Raw genomic sequence first — 16,876 nt, 5'->3', positions numbered from 1 at the left:
ATTGCAATCTCAAAATCATTAAAAGAAAGTATTGACTTGACCTTGCTTAACAGCCTCAGGTGGAAGAAGCTAGATTTCACAATTGAGTTGATTTGCTTGTCAAACCTCAAGTCGCCACATCACCCCTAGATTTTTTACAGTCGACTTCAGATGTTGAGCTAGGGGGCCCAGGCCCTGGTTAGAAGCAGTTAAGTTTGCCAGATCACCAAATAGCACACATTCAGTCTTATTTTTGTTGAGATTTAAAAAGTTAAGTGCCAACCATGATTTCAAGTCTGTCAGACAAACGGCGGCTGTAATTACATTCATCCCTCTTGATGCCTTTAATAGTAAGTAAATCTGAATATCATTAGCATAACAATGAAATGAAAGGCCATATTTCCTTAAGATAGATCCCAGTGGGAGCAGTGAGATATAAAAGCACCAATAAAACCGAATCCCCGGCGTCCCTAGCCAACAGGATATTGGTACTGATTTTTAATAATGCAGACTCAGTACTATGTTTTGATTTAAAACCAGATTGAAATTGCTCCTCAATTTTGTTATCTGTCAAAAAAGACTGGAGTTGGATAAAAACAATCTTCTCTAGAACCTTGGATATAAAAGATCATTTAGACACTGGTCTAAAATTAAAGAACACTAAGGGCTCAAGATTTGGCTTTTTGAGAAGAAGCTGGACAATTGCTTTTTTAAAAGCATCTGAAACTGAGCCTGTCCTTAAACATAAATTAATTAGAGCCATAAAACTAGGCCCAACAGAGTCAAAAACATCCTTGAACAATCTAGTTGGTAAACAACCCAAAGAACAGTGAAATGTTTTCATGTGGTGGGCCAGTTCAGATAGCATAGGCAAGGATATAAGCTCAACCTGATCAAAGACAGCAGAATGCAGAGGAATATCAGATGGGTCAGGATTAGCAGAACTGGAGGACTGCCTAATGCTAGTGATTTTATCAGTAAAATATTGAAGAAAACCCTCACATACTGCTACTGATGCCTCAGGATGAGAAGCAAGGTTACACGGGTTGATAGCAGAATTAATTGTACTGAACAAGACCTGAGGTTTATGACGATTACTGATGACAATGTTGGAAAGGTAGCTCGATTTGGCAGATTTTACAGCCTTCTGATAGAGAGACAACCCCAGAAATGATGGAGAGAGACGTGAAGTTTATCCTTCTTCCATTTGTGTTCAGCTTGCCAACATCTTTGTCTAAGTGCTCGAGTAGAGTCATTTAGCCAGGGCACTGCTTGCATCTTGGCTGGTCTGCGTCGAAGGGGGGCAATAGAATCCAATATATCCTGGCAAGTGGTAGATGAGTTTAACAATTCCTCAGGATTCATAAGGGAGGAGACATCATTCCTCCAATACAAACCAGAGTTTTTAAAATGAATAGAAAACTCTTCTACTGTAAAAGAACTGACAGTATGACTACAAGCAGCAGGACTAAAAGGCTTGACTACCAAGGACAAACACGCAACGTGGAAACAGGTGGTCTATGAGAGATCACAATGTGTGTGTTCATGCTCATGTGTAGGGCCATGCACCGACTGAGTAAGGTTAAAAGAGTCAATAATATTTAAAAAGTCTTTGGCCAATGGGTCATCAGGACAGCAGATGTGGATGTTAAAATCAACAAGTATTAAAAGTTTATCAAACTTCGGCAGGATAAAACCCAAGAAGTCAGAAAACTCCTGAATAAAACCCTTGTTGAATTTAGGCGGACGATAAACCACTGCACACAGCAGTGGATAAGAGAGCTCAACCACAAACAGCTGTAGCTTGAAGGTGGAGTAGGAGTCCACTGTGAGCTACCAACATTTAAAACAGTTTTTAAAAACTGACGCCAGGCCGCCACCCCTGCCTGATGTGCATGGGGACCTAAAAAAGGAGCAGTCAAGTGGGGGAAGTTCAGAAAATGCATAATGCACACCTTCCTTTAGCCAGGTCTCAGTCAGCAACATAAAATCCAGTTCCCACGATATAAAAAAGTCATTTAAAATAAAAGTCTTGTTAGCCAGAGACCTGGCGTTAATCAAACCCATCCGGATCAATGAAGCAGAGTTCGGCGGCTGGGAAGACTGTGTCAGTGATTGGAGGTTGGACCAGTTTATACCTCTTCTCGGGCATCGCGGAAACTGGCAACTTGGAAGGGGCTTTGAGACGTCTGGACCAATAAGCCGAAAGTAGGCATAAGTGCCAGTGGGAGCCGAATGCCAAAGGGCCTTGAGGGTGACAGCCACTCCTCCCCTCTTCCCTAGTCTTTTAGGCCGCTTTCTTCATGGGCAAGCGAAGTGAGGATGGCGAAGGTATGTCGATACCTTTGCCAGAGGTGGTGGGAGAGACTTTGCATGATCCCAGCCGAATACACTGGGACACTTTTTTCCATGGACAATCGAATGTCAAGTAGGGCTGTGCAATCGTAAACTAGTACAGCCAATGCATTCCAAATAACAGTCACCAAAAACAAGGATAACAGTAACACACATGAGAGTGATTGATGGCAAGCCACCGACAATGGTGCCATCTCCTAACCGGAACCGGAAACCAACCAGGGGGTTCAACCCTTCTGCATATGGCTGAACCTCCTCAGCCAGATCATCACCAAGAGCGCTTATGGATACTGACAATGGAATGGAGCAACCATCAGCCACCTCCTCTACATGGATGACATCAAGCTGTAAGCCAGGAGTGAAGGAGACATCGACTCACTGATCCACACCATTAGGATCTACAGCCAGGACATCGGAATGTTATTTGGACTAGATAAGTGTGGTTGAATGGTAACAAGGAGAGGGAAGGTAGTCAGAAACGAGGGGATTGTACCACCAGAACGCAACATAACAGATGTTGAGGGCAGCTACAAGTACCTTGGGATCCTGCAGGCAAATGGGAACCATGAAGAGGCAGCAAGGAAAGCAGCAGCCACCAAGTACCTGCAGAGAGTAAGGCAAGTCCTGAGAAGTCAGCTGAATAGAAAGAACAAAGTCCGGGCAATTAACACTTATGCCCTGCCAATCATCAGGTACCCCCCTGGCATAATAAGCGGGCCAAAAGGAGGAGATAGAGGCCACTGACATCAAGACAAGGAAGCTCCTTACAATGCAGGGCGGGTTTCACCCCAAGTCCAGCATCCTGAGACTGTACACTAAGCGTAAGGAAGGAGGCTGAGTATTAGTGAGTGTCAGAGCCACTATCCAGGATGAAACAACAAAGATCCATGAATACATCAGGAAGATGGCCCCGAGTGATAACGTGCTTAGTGAATACCTCAGGCAGCAGAGACCAGAGGAACAAGGGAAGGAAGAGCAGGAACCCTCATGGAAGGACAAACCTCTGCACGGTATGTACCACCGTCAAATAGTAGAAGTGGCTGATACCGAAAAATCCTACCAGTGGCTGGACAAAGCTGGACTGAAAGACAGCACAGAGGCACTAATCCTGGCAGCACAGGAACAGTGTCTAAGTACACAGTCAATGGAGGCCGGGGTCTACCATACCAGACAGGACCCCAGGTGCAGGCTATGCAAAGATACCCCTGATACAATCCAGCACATAACAGCAGGGTGCAAGATGCTAGCAGGCAGGGCATACATGGAACACCATAACCAAGTGGATGGCATAGTGTACAGAAACATCTGTGCTGAGTACAGGCTGGAAGTCCCAAAGTCAAAATGGGATACACCTCCAAAGGTGGTTGAGAATGACCAAGCTAAGATCCTGTGGGACTTCAAGATACAAACTGACAAACTGGTAATGGCCAACCAACCGGACGTAGTAGTGGTGGACAAACAGAAGAAGACGGCCGTAGTGATAGATGTAGCAACCCCAAGTGATAGCAACATCATGAAGAAGGAACACGAGAAGCTTGAGAAATACCAAGGGCTGAAAGAAGAGCTAGAAAAGATGGGGAGGGTGAAGGCGCACAAGTGGTCCCTGTGGTAATAGGAACATTGGGGCCACTCTCCTCAAACTGGGAGAGTGGCTCCAACAGATCCCAGGAACAACATCTGAGATCTCTGTCCAGAAGAGTGTAGTCCTAAGATACAGCTAAGATACTGAGCAGGACCCTCAAGCACCCAGGCCTCTGGTAGAGGACCCAAGCTTGAAGAAAGGAATAAGACCGCCCCAAAGTGGGGGGGAGGGGAGAATCTCATATATATATATACACACACACACACATATATATATATATATATATATATATTTGCATATAGGAGGAGGCCCCGGGGAAGACCCAGGACACGCTGGAGGGACTATGTCTCTCGGCTGGCCTGGGAACGCCTCGGCATTTCCTCGGGGGAGCCGGAGCATCTCAGACTGCTGCCCCCGTGACCCGGTTCCGGATAAGCGGAGGAAAATGGATGGATGGATGGATGGATATACATACATATATATGTGTGTGTGTGTGTGATAATAGGATAATCACCTTTGTTGACCAAATATCTTACACACAAGGAATTTGTTTCTGGTACAGAACCGAAGCAGCCATCTGTGGCGCCAACTTAACCGATGGCTTTAACCATTGGGGGTTTTATATATATATATACCTTATTTTTATTTTCCCAGTGCACATTGCTTTTTCTTATCTTGTTCACTTGTCTACTCATTGCTTTACAGAAGAACATTGTACATACACATCGCAAGCCACTTTATCAGAGTCAAATTCCTCATGTTTCCAACACACCTAGCCAATAAAGCAGATTCTGAAGTGTCTTCTTCTGAAGTGTCAAAAAAATCTTGGAAATTATTTCTACATGTACACACATAAACAGTCATGTAAACAGAAAAACATTAATACTCATATACTATATGAATTATATCATATAGGATCTTTTTCTCATGGGTTTCTGCATAAGACTGAGTCCAGTGTAATATTTCACTATTTTATTTATCCTTTGTCAAGTTTGGTAATCTAACTCCTTGTTTCTGGTTTTGTTGATTTCTCCTCTCACTCACTTTCATTCTCTCTAAATTGTATTTCTATCCCCTATTCAGGCTGGTTTGTCTGTTTTGATCAACTTAACAATGGCCTTCTCTTTTTTATTGCTTTTTTTATTTACTCCTCTTTCTTTCCCTTTTTCTCTAAGACTACTTGAATGCAGATCATGACACAAATGGAGACCCTCTAAATTAGTTTCCTGTAATTACTGGAGATTACCATACAAAGCTTTCTTGTGTAGTGAGTGTGTTTGCATGTGTCCACATAAGTTGGTGTGTCTATATGCAGTATCCTTTTATGATATGTCTTCTCTTTCCTTTGTTCTGGGCCCCCTCTTTCTATTTTTTATCTTCCTTTAACCATTTAAGCAGTTTTTATTCTTATTCACAGTGAGGACCATTTATATCCAGAACCCCTTCAAACATGCATTGTTTCTTTTGCCTGTTCGATTATCTACTCTGTTTCTCTAAGACAGATGATCTCCTTTCCTGTTGTTTTTCTTCTCAGACAAAGCATAGTGATAACAGAGACTGAGACGAGAAGGCATGCTTTTATAGGGAGGGATGGATACACAGGAGGAGGAAAGAAAGTTGCAGTGCTTTGGAAATGCACAGAGGAAGGGTGAAAATGGGTAGCATTTGAGGGAGGGCGTGGTGGGATATACTGTAGCAAGAAGGTAAAAAGTGGAAAGGATGGAGAAGCAAAATATGCTTTGAACTGAAGAGGAGAGGAAGGTGAAACAGCTGCTGTATAAGGAGGGAGGTTTGGCCGTAAGGATAGTTCTACAGCAAGCGGTGAAAGCTGGCTTGGAAAAGGCTGCACACAGACGGCCAAAGAAAAAAAAGCCTATTCATGTGGTAGAAAAGACAGAAAGGAGGAGAAAACTGCACAGAAATAAACAATGAGGGTGAGACTAAACCAGCTTCTCAGTTTCAGGTACCTCCCCCGCTGAATACGAATGTGGAAATGACCATCTTTTTGTGGGATGAGTTCAGGCTTCATTATTCCTTCATTATTCCTTTTCTTCTTTGTGTTTCTTTCACTGTCCATTTTTGACTGTTTCTATTGTTCTCCCCATTAGTGCTCTCGATGCACAGCAGACAGATGGGAGCCTGTTGGTGAAACCTGCAAACCCACACAGACGCACACAGACCCATGTTTTATTAATGTATGCTGCAGTGTAATTTTGGTATCTCCCTGTCAAAAACATTTAATTTCATGCTATTCATGCTTACTGTTTAAAATGAACTAGGCAAGGCTGAGGTTTTTTTCTAACCAACTGCTGTACTTCTTCCTCTCTATTCTTTTTTATTTATCCATCCGTCTTTTGTCTCACTTTATCTCTAGTTTCAGTAACAGGGAGTGGTTTAGGTCTTTTCATACATCACTTTTCTTCTATCTGCCTGCCTGTTCCTGTGTTTGTCAGCCAGAGAAGTTTTAAGCCCTTTTCTACTTAATATTTTCTCCTGTTCTTTTTTCTCCCTCTCTATTCTTTTCTTCCTCAGTCTTGCTTTCCTTATGTTTTGTCAAACTAAGAAAGTTTGAAGTCTTTTCATCTATATTGCTGTAGTATGTGGTTTTCAAACACATTCTCCCTTGCTCAGCCTGCATATCTCTCTTTTATTTGGCTTTTAAATGCATTATGTGTCTAGGCATCTGCCTGTCATATTGACAGGGTTTGATGCTTTCCAGCAGACCTGGTTGAGCTTCTCAGTTACTTCTGTGTTCCACTATTTTTTCCCTGTGTTTCGTCTGCTGTCTCTCTGTGGCTGTTAACCTGGCTAAGGGTTGAGGCTTTTCTCCTGTCTTGCTTGCTGTTATTCTCATATCCCTTACTCAGCTTTTTCTTTCCTTCTGTGCAGTTCTCACTTGTGTTAGTGTGATTTAAATGGGGATATAATGAAGAATGTGTCAAAGAACGTGTCAGGTTCAAAAAATAAGCTTGAACAAACAGAGATGTTATCTAAAATATTTCATTTATTCAAACATGAGAACATAAAATGTACATTAAGAGGTGCATGTCAGAGGTGCATGGAGCTCAGTGTCCTTTCAACTCTGACTGAGGCAAAACAGATCTGGAACCATAAAGAATTATATAAAACATCTCAGGCACATGTTGGACTTGAGAATTTCTACCACATGTTGACTGACATTGATATATGATATATTTTAAGTTCAAAGGCAAAGCAAATGAATTCTACATCTACTTTCCTGTGCCAATATTAGTCTCCCCCTTATTTTATTCTTATTCTTCCCCTGTAAGTTTGTCTCTGTTGGTAAGTCCATTTCAGCTGAATTTAAATTCACATTGACTTCATTGTATGAAATAATTCATTCATTATTAGATATCCTATTTTAATACTGAAGCAAAAGGTCATGAACTGTGAGCTCCCTTTTGCAAATCTTGAGGAAACTTATGAGTGTCTTGCCCAAGGACACTTTGACATGTGGACTGCAGGCACTGAGAATTGAACCTTCAAGCTTTTGGTTGGGAGGCAACTACTCTACCCACTGAACCACTGTCACCACCACGCCCTGGAGGGGGTTATGCAAAAGGTTGTATAATTCTTTAGGTTATGCAAAATGAATGCAGATGATGATAAGAAGTAATTAGCATTGCATTATATTACTTTACCACACAGAATAGAAATTTGGAATTACAATGTTGATGCTATTATCAGGAATTTAAAAGTATTTTTCCTTCTGTTAAATGTATAGTAAAGACAAAAAAGCTACAGCATACCAAAATGCACTTAGTTAATCCTGAAACACCAAGTGCTGTTGATGATGCTTATTTTTCTAAAAACAAAAATTATTTTCCAACATGAATACAGTACCAACTTTCAGGTTATAGTGGAAACATTTTTTTGCTCTAATTAATGCATTCAAATGTTTAACACTTTCTCACTGTGACTAAATGTTTCTAAAATGAAAACAATAAAAAGGTGCATTATTATACTTCATTTAAGATGTATTTTAATTGCAGTAAAATTCCTTATACCCCTGTTGCACATATACTTGATGAACCAACTTAAGTCTGTTCTATAAATGTTACTTTGAATATATAAAGCAAATCCCAGATGGAAATTCATTAGAGCAGTAAGCCCGTCCAAGCATCTCCTAAAGCAAAACATTAATAAGAGCTGATGAGGGGTTGTCAGGTACCTGTTTTTCTAACATTGGCTAGATATTGCTAGCTGCTGCTGTTGCTTTAAGAGTGGGCTGTCTTTATCCACTTTACTCATAAATTGCCAGCAAATGTTACAAACACTATGACATTGAATAATCATTTTCTACTCAAGGTAACCACTGCTTTCAGAGCAAACAGTCTGCTTCTGCTTGGCATAATTTACCATACCTGTCAGCATGTCTCTGCAACAAACAACAGTTTTATTTGCTGCATCCCTGAAGAGCTCTAAAGAGGCATGATTGGTGTTAAGGGAAAATTAGATAAAAGTTTGCCAGTAGGAAAGTGTTGAGGAAAATATGCTTAATCACTGGGTTTCTTATTTATGTGGTGCCAGCTAAAGACCAGCCAGTCAAGTAACTCAAATTAACCAGTGAATCTAGACAGCTCCTTGTTTGTGAGCACTGTGTTTATAATCTCTGATGAATCTGGTAAATTACTTAATTTCCTCATTTTTAATTGGTCCTGTTTCACAAGTTCTAGAAAGAGAGGAATGATGGTAAGTTAAATAAGAGAAGGGTGTGAGGAAAAGAGACCAAAGCAGCAGATTGAGATGGCTTGATAAAACAAGGGAAGAAGAGAGTCAGTTAAGGAATTAATAAAGTAAATGGGAGAAAGAGAGCTATGGAAGGACTAAAATGTGGAACCAAATAAAAAGTGAGGGGGTGAAGATGTAAGAAAGGGAGGGAGGTAGAGACAAAGGGAAGAGCTAAAGAAACATGATGATTAAAAAGAATATTCTGAAAGACCAAAAGAAGGTGGGCACTAGTGAATAAAGGGTAATTGCTAATGTGTTGCTGTGTTGTTGTTGCTAGGCTGGCTGCTGGGGTGTTAGATACTTTGGTGTTCATGTAGACTGTTGGGGTGTTACTGGGTTGTTGCTAGGTTGTTTCAGTGGTGTCCTTGTTTGTCATGGCTAAGGTTGCAAGTGTATAAGATTTTTTTTGGTATGACAGCTCAGAAATGATCATGGTTTCATGGTTTTATAATTAATATTATTACACCTTACTGTTATTATAAAAGTCAAGTTCAAGTAAAAATCCTGTATTGAAAATGTCAAGTAAAACTAAGTATTCTCAGTAGTTCTGTGTCCTCAAAGCAAGAAGGTTCCAGGTTCAAGCCCAGGCTGACCCAGGGCCTTTCTTTGCAGAGTTCGCTTGTCCTCCCTGTGCCTACACGGGTTCTCTCCGGGTACTCCGGCTTTCTCCCACAGTCCAATGTTAGCTGGGATAGCCCCGCCCCCCGACCCTATTCAGGAATAAGCAGTAGAGATAACGAATTGATGGATAGAAGTATTATCATAAAAATGTACTTATAAAAGTAGTATTCGGCTACTCAATGTAGAAAAATGTTGTACTATACAGTTGAAGTCAAGTTTACAGAAACTTCGATTGAAGTCATTAAAACATTTTTTTTAACCACTCTACAGATGTCATATTAACAAACTCTTGCTTTGGCAAGTCAGTTAGGACATGTTATGCATGTCACAAGTAATATTTTTTGTACAGATAGATTATTTCACTTAGAATTCACTATATCACAATTTCAGTGGGTCAGAAATGTATATACATTCAGCTGACTGTGCCTTTAAACAGGTTGGAAAACTCCAGGAAATGATGTCATGGCTTTAGAAGGTTCTGATAGGCTAACTGACATTATTTGAATCAATAGGAGGTGTACATGTGGGTGTATTTTAAGGCCCACCTTCAAACTCAGTACCTCAGTTTGTCATCATGGGAAAATCAAAAGAAATCAGCCAAGACCCCGCATGTAAAAATGGACCTCGGCAAGTCTAGTTCATCCTTAGGAGCAATTTCCAAATGCCTGAAGGTACCACGTTCCTTTGTAACAACATGACAAGACAATACACCCATCATACCACTCAGGAAGGAGGTTCGTTTTGTCTCCTAGAGATCAACGTACTTTGGTCTGAAATGTACACATCAATTCCAGAACAACAGCAGAGGACCTTGTGAAGACACTTGAGGAAACAGGTACCAAAGTATCTCTATCTACAGTGAAATGATCTATATCAACATAACTTGAAATGTTGCTCAGGAAAGGAGAAGCTACTGCTCCAAGACCACCATAAAAAAGGCTGACTATGGTTTTCAGCTGCACATGGGGACAAGAATCTTACATTTTAGAAAAATGTCCTCTGGTCTGATGAAAAAAAATTGGGATCAATAAAGTTCTACCTTAACTTACCTATGACATCACGAGGAAGGATAATTATGTGGATATATTGAAGCAACATCTTAAGACATCAGCCAAGAAGTCAAAAGTTGGTCCCAAATGGGTTTTCCAAATGGACAATGAATCCAAGCAGGCTTCCAAAGCTGTAGCAAAATGGCTTAAGGACAACAAAGCCAAAGTATTGGAGTGGCCATCACAAAACCATGACCTCAATCCAGTAGAGAATTTGTGGGCAGAACTGAAAAAGCGTGTGTGAGCAAGGAGGCCTACCAACCTGACTCAGTTCTGCCAGGAGGATTGGGCTAAAATTCCAGCAACTTATTGTTAGAAGCTTATGGAAGGCATCTTGAAATGTTTGGCCGAAGTTAAAACAATTTAAAGGCAATGCTACCAAATACTAACAGAGTTTACTTCAGGACCACTGGGAATGTGATCAAAGAAATAAAAGCTGAAATAAATCTTTTTTTCTACTATTATTCTGACATTTCACATTCTTAAAATAATGTAGTCATCCTAACTGACCTAAGACAGAGAATGTTTATGGGATTAACTGTCAAGAGTTGTGAAAAACTGAGTTTAAATGTATTTGGCTAAGGTGTATGTAAACCTCTGATTTCAACTATATATCCTTTACTGTCCTTTATATTTTATATTATTACATTAACAGCCTATCACTCATGCATTGATGGAAAAGCATGATTTGACTGTTGTAGTTGGTTGAGGTGAACCTCTTTCGAACTATTTAGGGTCCAAGCAAGTGCAACTACTCATTATTTTCATTATGGATTAATATGCTCGTTATTTTCTATATTAATCAATTGACTGGTTTGTAGAACTTCTGACAATAATGAGAAATGCCATTACAATGATCTAAATGATGATCAAAATAGTTGCTAATTTACTGTAGGTGCGCGACAGTGCAATCAGACTGACCCTCTCTCTACCTTCACTCACACACACACACACACATACTTATGTGAGCCAGGAAGGTTTGTGTGTGTGTTTCTGGGTTCACATCAGGATAAGTGTGTCCTTTTGTAAGTAAAAGATTAGCGAATGAACAGACAATGTGGAAAATTATTTTAATAGCGCTTTTTATGTCCGACATTTATATGCTCACATGTTTTATTGTTTGGGATTAAAATTATAAACATACTGTACAGACCCATACAGCTCTATTATCTGCACAGAGGGATGGCGTTCCTGAAGGTGTTCCTTTCTGGTATATCCAAATAATCTTGAGCTGCTGATTTTAATTTCATTTCTGGTGGATGTAGTTTGGTGATATCAGCCTCCTTCTCTCTGCCATTTGTCCATTGCATGTGTATGTGACAGGCAGTCGGGGAAGAAAAGTGCACAGTGCATTTTTTTCTAATAACAGTAATGAGCAAATGTACATTGTAAGCATCTATTTTCATACCATGATGTACCTTGAAACCAGTATACTGCTGCAACCCTAGTCATGGCAGAGGTTTGCTGAGTGACTGTTATGGGGTTTTGTGTTTTTTCCGGGTCAAGTGGTTTCTAGGATGTTAATAGGAGGTTAACTGTATGATTTGGAAGCTTATTTTGGCAAATCTGGGTGGTTGCACAGTGACAACCAGGTGTTTGCTGGGGTATATGAGTCAGTTTGCCAGTGGTTGCTAGGGAGAGCTGTATGGTTGCTATAGTGCATTATTTGATGATATTACCCTGTGCGTTTACTGCAGAGCAAACATACCAATTAAGCGGGGGCAATCACATTAGTGTGTGTTGCTTAGCAAGTATATTAATCACAGTGAATTGCCAAAATATCTCATTGCAGGTTTTTACCTCATTTTGGTATTTTTAGTTAAAGGCACAGTTTGAAACATGTAAAGGGAAAAGGCTACATTGGGCAATGAGAATGAATACCACAGAAGAGGACCTCATTCATAGCAATGACAGATTGAAACCCTTTGTCTCTCTATTGATTCAGTCTTCCTGCAGTCATCTTTCTTGCCCTCTCTCAATAAAACACATATTCTTGCTTATTGTCTCTCTTTTACCCATTGTATGTATGTGTCTCATTACTTGTGGCCACACTGAGAGAACTCCTTCCTTTCCATTTTCTTTTCTGTTGGCCTCAATTAGTTTTTTTGAATCCTATTTTCCTTTTATTACCCATGCATTTTTGATCCCCTTATTTTTTAATCACTTTTTTGTTTGTATCTCACACATTCTGTTTGTTAAATTTATTTCAGTTAACTTTTTTTCTTCTGTCTCTCACACTCTTCCTTGTTTCTCTGTTTTCATTCTTAGTAAGCTTCTAACCTTCATGTTCACACCAATTTTTCTTGTTTTGCCTTTGTAGCCAGGTGGTAAACATATACTAAGGGGAGATAAATGAATAACTCAGTTGTTTTCCACTGATGGTGAAAGGTTCCTTAAATGTTTTCAACATTCCAAATGTCAAGTAATGTTTATGGTTTTCATGTTAATGTAACACAGTTCAATTTTGGTGATATGTAAAAGTAACCTACAGTGGGCTATTGGAGCTTAATGCTACCTAGTATCTTGGCCACTAGATGGCAGTATGGACTGACAGGTGTACATTCCACCAGAACTTGACCAAATGCATTGTGGTCCCTTCTTTCTTTTACGTTGGACTTAGCTTGAGAGTGGAGTGCCATGATTTTTTTGGACTTATGTAAGTAAATATGCTGAAATCTTGTTGGATTCTGTTGTGTCAAAACTTTAAAGAGGTCATTTATAAGAATTCTAACAAGATGATGCATTATAGATGCCAATGGTGCTGGCGGCGGTGTGTCTGACATAGAGCGGGTGAGCTTTTGGCAGAATGTAAGTGTCTATGTATGTGAATGTGGTATTTTACAGATTTTTGGTTACTGTTTGGTTATTTGGTTTTTACAAATTATTTTGTTTTGTTTGTGTGTACGTCCATAGCCCACTGCCGTATTTTGTTACCCCTTTTTTTTGTTATTCCCTTGAACAAGTAACTGCGTCATCCCACCTTATCAGTGACTTATAGCACGTCGGTAGAATCCTATAATGCTTTGCTTTCTCCATATGTACATTACAGTAGAGCTTGATTTTCTTTAAGCCATACAGCAATTTTATTGCATTGCTACATAAAAGAAGATGGTGAGAAAGCCAAATTGAACCTCAGAGGACACAAACTTGCATGTGCATATTCAACCACACCAGACATTTGCTCATAAACGTCTGGAAGGTACAGTACCACACAGCCTAGAATAATGACTAAAGGTGACAGTGGCTTTGCTATCACAGCTATTAAATGGAAATATTACTTAAAATTATATATATAATATCTCATGAATATTTGTGTATAGAGGTTTAATGCATTTTTATTCTTTTACTTGCAGGAACTGTTGGCATTACTGCATTGATCAATGAAGACTGAGCCACTTTAGCACAAAAAAATATAATAGTATCACAGTAAATGACCAAGTTGACTCTCTTCACCATCTACTGTCTGTGTTCCAGGTAGTGCTGGTACACCAGTGGTTTTCAATGAGAATGGAGATGCTCCTGGAAGATATGATATCTTCCAGTACCAGATCACCAACAGATCTACTGCTGAGTACAGAGTCATCGGCTCCTGGACCAATAAACTACACCTCAAAGTGAGATTTTTACACAGATATAAACAGAAACACACAAGTTTCCTTTGCACAAAGAGTACATTCCACTACAGGCATTCTAGCAACAAGTATATAAAGCAGTTGCGTGCAGTGAAGTCAAACCAAAAATGATAAAATGAACAAGGGCATAAGTAAAATATGATCTGGAGAAATCCAACTAAAAGTGATCAAGGAAATCAAAACTTAACTGAAAGAACTTACCAAAAAGATTAGATATTATACAAATATATTTTACTGATTATATATTTACAATTGTCGAAGTCTCACACTTCTTCTCGGGTCCAGATGATTCAGTCACACACCAAACATTAAAGTGCACTATACCTTTATTACGGATGCATCCGGAGACCATACAGCAAGCAGCAATAGCAGATGATCTGAAGTCACATCACTAACACTGTGTATTTTATACTTTTTCTTCCCGCCTCCTTACACATTCCTCAGCATACAGCTGGAAAGTACCAGCACTTTCCCAAAGATATTCTTGCAGGATGAAAGTAGTACATTCTGTAATTAAGAAACACACACACACATAATGATATGGTGAACATTCTGTAATGTTGGGAAAATTAGAACTTATCCTTATAAGTTCATTGAGTATAAAACAGTGGAGTGTTCCAGACATCTTTATATCCCACTGTGTTCAATCATTTACTTTTCCTTCAGTGACTCCCTTAAAATGAAGCTGTGCTAGGCACGACCCCCCAAAAATACATTTCAATATTAGAGTGATCACATACACACATTACAACTGAGTTGAAGGCTACATTCCTATTAGTACAGTAATATAAAACAGTGCTCATGCTTTAATCTGAGTGAAAGTTGCACTCCTTATAAGTGCATAAAAGATACTAGTGTCTTAGCTACAATACATATTCCTTACATGCGCATAGAAAACAGTGTTAGTACTTGAGTTGCACAACTTAATATCCCACACAATCTAAAAAGGTTTATACAGAAGACATATTGTTGCAGATGTGATTCCAGCTCACTGCATGTTGAACCATCTTATTGTTCTAGTTGCTGACCTCTGTGAAATAAAGAAAAAAAATTTATAATAATCCAAAAAGTGTTCCATTTTTGTTTGTATTGGCAGAATGAAGGTTCAACATCGGTGTGTGCAGCTGCTATGAATGCCAATTCTGAGTTATTTCTGTCATTGAGAAGCAGAATTTTTCTTGAATTGAGGACTTTTACAATAAAGTGTGGATCTTCAGATTATTAAGTCTTGTGCAGGGACATACACCAACAAACTCCCACACAAGATCACGTACATCTAATATACACAGAACACACCTGAGCCTCACAGCCATCCACACAGAAACATAATTTAAAACATAAGAAAACTACAAATCCATTGTCTTTGTTTCTATTTATCACTCACTGACTTACACTCACACACACACATACATGTCTTTATGCCTTTGTGTGGCCCACGTTCTGTGACTTCTTTGTGAGCGCCACCACTTCTACTATTGCTACAATGGAGCAAAACACAAATCTATCATGAGGTGGAAATAGAGAATCAAAATGTCACTTCAGAATTCAGAAAACTCAAAATAAAAAAAATTGTTTTCTTCTACACGTGTGAGGACCAGAGCCTGTTGCCAAGCAGATTTGGTGAGCTGGACCTTCTGTCACAATTAGTAGATACAATGCATGTTATATCACCAGATTTTAGTAGATCTTTCATAACTGTCCCATCTTACTTTCCTAGTTAACCCAAACAACAGCATTACAGAGATGGAAGCATGTGGTTTTTAATTTTGCCAATGTAAAGTGTGGCGTTCACTTTTTGGACCAGATTACCAGGGGCACGAAGTTGTTGCTGGGCGGTTTTAAATTGTTTAGCCCAGGGAGGGGGCTTAAGCGTGGGTACACAGGTTCAACCAGTGCACCGGGTGCCTGGAGCTCTGGTCCACCTGGAGCTAGCCGGTTCTTTTCCCCCACTATGGAGCTCCATTCCCGTGCCACTCCCTGGTGATAACAAAGCATAGAGTCCCTGGGGCTTTGGTTCAGACTATTTATATGTAAATATAATGTATAGTCCACATAGGTTCAGGTCAAAAGCTTTTTTTCTTTTGTCAGTTATCTTTTAGTAAAAATCTAAAACAGGGTCAATTTGACCTGGACGCAACACAAAGGTTAAATTTGATTGTATTTACATCTATTAAAAATGTATTATAAAAATGGTATATGGTATGCATCTCTGCATTTAAAACTGGGTAGTTTTGCAGACATCTAAACTTTAGGTTTTTTCAATCTTACATGTCACTTGCTAAGTTTGCTTAACACCAGTAACACTGAAAGCAATGTTTGTCAAAGTCCTCTAATCTTGATTTACCTATTTTAATTCACCCACTCCATTGAAAGAAGCTTGATAAACAATTTAGCACACAAAATTAGTCGCAACTGGCTTTATTTGAACAACATAAATTAAAAATGAACTACAACAATTTCCTTTTTTGAGACATGATGGAGTTGTGGACATGATTCTTTAAATCTTTCCAGTTGCGACTGCCCAGTGCTGGTTCTGCTTCAAGTGCCTTGAGGCAGACCTCTTTACCAGGAACTCTTTGCATAGTGATGCACTGCCCCAGTTGTCGCCACACCGCTGCTTGTTCTGCAGAACTCCATGGCCTGCACTGGTGTTTGTTTTTGCTGAGTAACTGTAGGTCCACAGCTGAAATAGAAATGACAAATGTGATAGACATTCTCAATATTGTTAAATCAAAAATTTACCTGGTGATCTAATTTGTAATGTGTTGTTAATCCACATCTACTGTAATTACCACTACTCAAGTCTGAGAACTGAGCAGTACCTGTTTTCTGTCCTTTTGAGCTTGTGTGATGGTCCTGTAGCTGAGGCCTGTTGAGTCAGCATGTCTGATTCTTCTGCAGCAGAA

At 39.6% G+C, this 16,876-nt stretch overlaps 1 protein-coding gene across 5 annotated transcripts in view; it reads left to right on the top strand.

Moving 5' to 3' along the window:
- Window positions 1-16,876, top strand: part of grm8a (glutamate receptor, metabotropic 8a) — a 388,925-nt gene that overhangs the window by 322,185 nt on the left and 49,864 nt on the right. For all 5 annotated transcript variants that reach the window (XM_020599497.1, XM_020599496.1, XM_020599499.1 and 2 more), the window contains one exon: window positions 13,813-13,952. In XM_020599497.1, the coding sequence (XP_020455153.1) occupies window positions 13,813-13,952 (140 nt within the window). The remainder of the gene's footprint in view (window positions 1-13,812; window positions 13,953-16,876) is intronic.

Source organism: Monopterus albus, unplaced genomic scaffold (genome assembly GCF_001952655.1).
Source record: "Monopterus albus unplaced genomic scaffold, M_albus_1.0 scaffold41.1, whole genome shotgun sequence".
In the NCBI taxonomy this organism is placed as follows: Eukaryota; Metazoa; Chordata; class Actinopteri; order Synbranchiformes; family Synbranchidae; genus Monopterus; species Monopterus albus.
This window is presented reverse-complemented; position numbering and strand designations above follow the sequence as displayed.